Below are 5,957 nucleotides of genomic sequence, written 5' to 3'. Positions count from 1 at the left end.
CAATTTACTGGGCAGTCAATGGGACAGTCACAAGCCTCCCGCTTTTCATCCAAAATATCTTAAAATGTGTTCCGAAGACGAACAAAGCTTTTTAACCCTTTAAATGTACAGTATAACTCACCACAATTTTGTAATTTTTAAAAGCATAATAGTAATTTTGAGTTGTTTCCAAGGATAAGAGGCAGAATCACCATACAATAGGATGTGGCCTAGGTGATGGCAAATAGTTTTTTTTTTTCTCAGCTTAGTCTTTTCTCTGCTTGTGTTCCACATAGTGTTTGTTCTGATGGACACCAACAATCTAAAGTAAAGCATTTTACTTACAATTTTCATTTTCTTTAATCATAGCATTGTGGTTCTATTTATTCGGAAAATTCAAAGAATGCAAAGTTTACAAACCACAATTTCTGAATAATAATGTTAATTGATGAATGGTTTGTCTCCTCAAGTTGTGTATGGTCACTAGAGCATGTCACTGTTTAAGTGAATTTGAAAAGAGTCTCTTCCTGTTGCTTTGAATCAGTGTTGAATGTCTCTCTTCCAGTTTCACTCAGTGCTGCTGCCAGCTAGAGAGCAGACAGTTCACGCATCCAGACAGGAAGAGACCAAGCATACAGCACTTCACAACAGTTTAAGGTCAGTGCACATATATTTATATTTATATATATCTGAACAACACCAGCCTACATATTCTTTCTTTTCTGATCTGCTAAGATCAGATATGTAATGATAATGAAAGGGTTTTCTACAGATTGTGTCATTTATATTCAAAATTGCTTTGCTTGTGTTTATGGCTCTGCATAAGAGATCTATGTTAACCAACATTTTGTGTATATATCATGTATTGTGTTACACATATGGTTTATTTTGATATACAAAATATGGGTGTAAAATGTCCAAACTTTGTAACAGATGAATAAAAGCTTTACTGTATACTTTATACTTTTTTTATATAGCAGGAAATAAACCCAAGTCACATGACACATTCCTGTCTGGCTGACACTGTCCTGTCTTATCTGCATTTTTTAAATTCTAGCTTGCCTTAATTCAGTGTAAGCATCAACTTGTTCACAGTCATGTGGCTTTATCTGACTGCGAGACAAAGGTCTCTTTCAGAGTAACATAACAAATCAGGACATTGCTTATCTCAGCCATTTCCTTATTCTCCAGCAAAAGCAGAGAGCCTGTAGTTGCTGTCAAATTATAGGCTATTATGTGGTCACTTAATATATTATGTACTGTAAATATATGGGAGCTTACTGTAATTAGGTTCAGAAAAGCTAACGTAGGCTGTATGATATAGCTTTTACATGTCAGATTCACAGATTCACAACTAGCATGTTAAGCATGTAGACACTGTTACGCCCCATCTAGGGAAGAAGCGCAACATGAAATAACTTGCATGGACAAAAGATTTGCAGCAACAAGTTTATTGGGAGTTTAAGTTCAGGAGCTGGCAAGGCCAAAATAACAAACAAAACGTTATTAGTTTTTAAACCTCTATCTTACCTAACCAAAAAAATAAATAAAATAAAGTACAGTTCACTTCCCTAACTACCTAGGCTGAAAACAGAGATAAAAAAGGTTTACAAACAGAAAGGTGAATATTTTCTTTATAATCAATTTATTTGCCAGTTTCAAGTTTGTTTACTAGGGAGATATCGCAAGTTTAGGCACAAAAAAAAGCTGATTGCTGATTTGGTTAGACAGGACAGGAGCTGATAATACAGTTGTATTAACGGTGTCACTGTGTTTAAAATAGAAACAACTGGATTAGACTGGAGCAGATTACATGGATCTTCTATTCTGACAGTTGAAAACACTTATCTTATGCCCATGATGTGTGTCTCTCATAGGCTAGATTGAAAGCGATGTTCCTCTGGTGTGTTCTGGTTCTTGTGAACCTGGTTTCTGTCGCTACAGGCACCAATGCAGGAGTTAAAGTCAGACTAACTCAGAAGGGGCTTGAGTATGGTAAGTAAGCAAAACAATACTTCTTGTAACTCTTTGGAATAAAAAAAAAATCAGTAATTTATCTGATGTTATGGAACAAAAACTAGTTACCATATGGTTCAAAAACTCTGGGTGAAAAACACTGAATGGACATGTAGATCATGTGTATGTACAGAGTTTGGCCTTCTTTCTTTATCTCTCATGCCTTAATAAAGATATCAGGGTGGATAGGTCAGAGGCCTGTCTCAAAAAACAAGCTGAAAGAACTTTATTAAACTTTTTGGTTAACTTCTAGGTAATCAGTGTATGCATGTGCCTGTGTATACAGTAATACGGGTATGAACTTTGGGCAAAAAAAAAAAAATCATAAGATTGAAAAAAAAATTGCTCCAGGTAGCATCTTAAACCTGCATTGTGAGACAGATCTCAGGGCACTCATTCTGAGGTACAGCTTCTAAATGTTGCTTTGTTTTGATTGCAGGTCGACAGATTGGAATTGCCTCAATCCAGCAGAAACTCAGAACTATTAAAGTGCCGGATATAAGTGGTACAGAAAAGGTGGATCCTATTGGAAAGGTCCAATATAGTTTTACAGGGTGAGATCAATGTCAATTTTAATTCATGGTCCTATAAGTTCCTACTATGTAAATGTTAAACTTAGTTGACACATTCAAAATGACCTTTGAGTAATTCTTTGAAACACATGATTTCCATTTGATTTGTATACTCCACATGATTTTAAGCGTTTTTTTCAGTGTTGACATTTTAGGATTGTTTGATTTACGCTGACAAATAAAACAAATAAGATGGAGTGATAAAAGAGATATTTACTTGGCCTTGCAAAATTACTAAAAAATACATGATGCCACTTTGACAGGATTATTTGGTGAATAGTACACAGTATTTTCTACATTTTTAATGAAACAAAGTGTTGAACATATGAGGTTGGAAAGGCATTGAAGAAAAGTAGGGATGAGTTATTGGATTGTTGGGAATATGCTTATAATAGCATATAGCAAAAGCTTCTCTGATATACCTATTAGGATGCAGATTGTAAACCTGGGACTTCCCAAGTCAGCACTGGCGTTAGTTCCTGACACTGGAGTCATCCTCTCAATTGGCAATGCCTACATCAATCTGCATGGAAACTGGAGAGTCAAATACCTCAGGATCATGTAAGTTGAGTGTCCACATTACTAATTCACACTAAGCTAAATGAACGAATTAAATTCAGGAATAATGTAAATGATGCTATATAATATCTGATCTCTTTGTACACAGAAAAGACAGTGGATCATTTGATCTGGCTGTGAGTGAACTGACCATTAGCACCACTGTTGCAGTCACGAGTGATGACACTGGCCGCCCAACAGTCAGCATGACTAACTGTGCAGCAACTGTGGGGAGTGTCAATGTCAAATTTCATGGTGGGGCCAGGTAACACTGAGCAACTAATACACAGCAGTCAAGCCAAAGTTAATTGCTAAAGTCAATGTTGAATGCTAAATCACCATATTATGTCAGCGTATGTCACAAATAAACTGGAAATCTTTCAATACAGTTGCTCTTTCAAATTAAATGTTTAATGCGGAAGAAGCCATTCCACAAATTAGCTTTGTACAAAGATTCTTCTCTACAAATATTATGTAACATTTAAAAAGAGGAAGATCTCTGAGGAAGTGCAATCCTTTACTGTTTTTTAACTGATGAAAGTGAAAATAGCGAGACAATGGCAGGACGTAGGAGTCTAAATATATATTCTTATAAGTATCAGAGATTTTGTTCACCTCAAGCAGTTAAGCGATCACTTAGTAGGGGTTAGCTTTGGATGACAACAGATAACCTTTTAAAAATGTTCCTATAGTAACTCTTGTCATATGGTTGTATGCCTGAGAATGGGACACAGTTGTTTGTAACTTTTAAATGCGATAGAGTAAGAATTAACTTCTTAACTCTTTTAATAAGCTCATCAATTTATTTGTTGGATTAAACATGTCTAACTTTTGAATATTAGTGAATAAAAAAATGTCAAGGATCCATGATATTATCTGACCAAAGAATTAAACAACTGAAACCCAGTTTACATCTAATGACTGTGTTAGAACAAACATTTCATTTTTGCACTTTTATTTCCTGTTTTCATAACAGCTGGTTATATAACCTCTTCAGTTCCTTCATTAATAAGGCTTTACGCAATGCTCTGCAGAAACAGGTAAGGAATTTAGGCTGCGATTGCCCTCTTTATTACACACTAATTGTGTGCTGTTAAACAAAAACTGAGATGCAATGTAAGACATACCGGAGTTTAACATTCAATCTATCTGCCATTTCAGATCTGCCCTTTGGTGGCTGATTCCATTGCTGACATAAACCCCCACCTGAAAACATTAAATGGTGATATGATAAATCGTTATTTATCAATTATTGGCATTTCAGACTTGGTATGAAAATCAGCATCATTCAATACAATTTTTTAGTACATACAAAAAAAATACTTTTCTGTTGTTGACTCTCCAGTTTTAGCCAAAGTAGATCAATATGCTGAAATTGAATACTCCATGGTGGGCTCTCCTGTCATTTCTAATACTTCCATTGACTTGGGTTTAAAGGTAATCTTAAGCACTACCATGTGTGGTATTTTGACACATGACAAAATAACTGAATTTCGATGTTTTTCACACTTTATAGGGTGAATTCTACAACATTGGACAACACAAGGAACCCCCCTTTTCCCCAACACCTTTTTCATTGCCGTCTCAGGACACAAATATGCTGTACATCGGAGTATCTGCCTTTACCATCAACTCAGCAGGCTTTGTGTACAACAGAGCTGGTGCCCTCCGCCTCTACATCACTGACGACATGGTGAGATGAATGAAATGTGAAGAGTCACTCAAATCTGAAAGTTCAATAGATGTGCAATAGCTGTCTATTGCCATGTGATTGCCATGATTTTGGCACACAGACATTACAGTTTGAGTCATAAATTCAAGAACAAACATTAAAAATAAGAGTGTCATGTCTGAATGAGCCTGAGCACAGTAATGACTGCTGAAACATCAATTACTTATTTACAAATAAGAAAAAAAGGGTAAGCCTGATTTTAAGTTTTGGAAACACCAAAATAACATAAAAAATAGCAATATCTGAACCTAAACTGAATGAATATGAACAAATGACTCAAGGTTTAACACACATAAGCAAGAACACCATAGAAACTTCTCTGTCTATTCATCTTTGACTTTTGGGGTTTTCATCAGTCTTCATTTGAAAATTCCATTGTATCATCACTGTATCAATGGCACTATTTCCATACATATTTTTAATTTGGAGAAGATATAATGGAATTTGTTGAGCTAAATGGGTCTGGTGCATGTTTGGAACAACACTCACTGAAATAACCATTTCAATGGGGCAAGCAGCAGAGGTCTTGTCCATTTACCATGGGAAGATTTCTGCTCAAAAAATGTGTAATTAATTTCCAGCAGGGCTACTACATTTTTTTCTGTCATCACCCACCCCCATATACTTGGCGATCACAACACAGGGTCTGGCAGCAATGTCTTCCCTCAGATGTGACCACCCTGTTAGAATTTTCTCTTGACAAACTTCCAAGAGAATGGTCCACCTTGGTGCAGGTGCTGGTTCTGTCAAATAGAGGCATTACAAACCTTTTCATTTTCACTGCATCATCAGGGATTTCCTTGTAGACTTCCATTATATACAGTATATATAATACAGTGATGACAGAACTAGAATGGCCAGAACTATGATCTGCTGGTTTGTTCTTCATAGAAGTCTAGCTGAGAGCAGCTACTTTTAAAATTTACTATATGTTTGTTTTTTGCAGATTCCCTCTGGCTCTCCAATTCGTCTGAACACAAAGACATTTGGAGGATTCATTCCTCAAGTATGAAAATAAATAGACATGTTCAGTCAATAAATTCAAAACACATGCACACACACACACACACACACACACACACACACACACACACACACAC

The 5,957-nt window shown here is 35.9% G+C and overlaps 1 protein-coding gene across 1 annotated transcript in view; it reads left to right on the top strand.

The window, feature by feature from the left end:
- The first annotated feature begins 544 nt into the window (after positions 1-544).
- Positions 545-5,957, top strand: part of LOC107658671 (bactericidal permeability-increasing protein-like) — a 6,917-nt gene continuing 1,504 nt past the window's right edge. The window contains exons 1-10 of the mRNA XM_016447323.1: positions 545-636; positions 1,857-1,974; positions 2,435-2,549; positions 2,997-3,128; positions 3,235-3,390; positions 4,102-4,165; positions 4,287-4,347; positions 4,471-4,562; positions 4,642-4,818; positions 5,804-5,863. Of these exons, the coding sequence (XP_016302809.1) occupies positions 1,872-1,974; positions 2,435-2,549; positions 2,997-3,128; positions 3,235-3,390; positions 4,102-4,165; positions 4,287-4,347; positions 4,471-4,562; positions 4,642-4,818; positions 5,804-5,863 (960 nt within the window). The 5' untranslated portion in view covers positions 545-636; positions 1,857-1,871. The remainder of the gene's footprint in view (positions 637-1,856; positions 1,975-2,434; positions 2,550-2,996; positions 3,129-3,234; positions 3,391-4,101; positions 4,166-4,286; positions 4,348-4,470; positions 4,563-4,641; positions 4,819-5,803; positions 5,864-5,957) is intronic.

Source organism: Sinocyclocheilus anshuiensis, unplaced genomic scaffold (genome assembly GCF_001515605.1).
Source record: "Sinocyclocheilus anshuiensis isolate Anshui unplaced genomic scaffold, SAMN03320099.WGS_v1.1 scaffold1957, whole genome shotgun sequence".
Classification (NCBI taxonomy): domain Eukaryota; kingdom Metazoa; phylum Chordata; class Actinopteri; order Cypriniformes; family Cyprinidae; genus Sinocyclocheilus; species Sinocyclocheilus anshuiensis.
The sequence above is the reverse complement of the archived record's forward strand: the minus strand, read 5'-3'. Positions and strand labels throughout refer to the sequence as shown.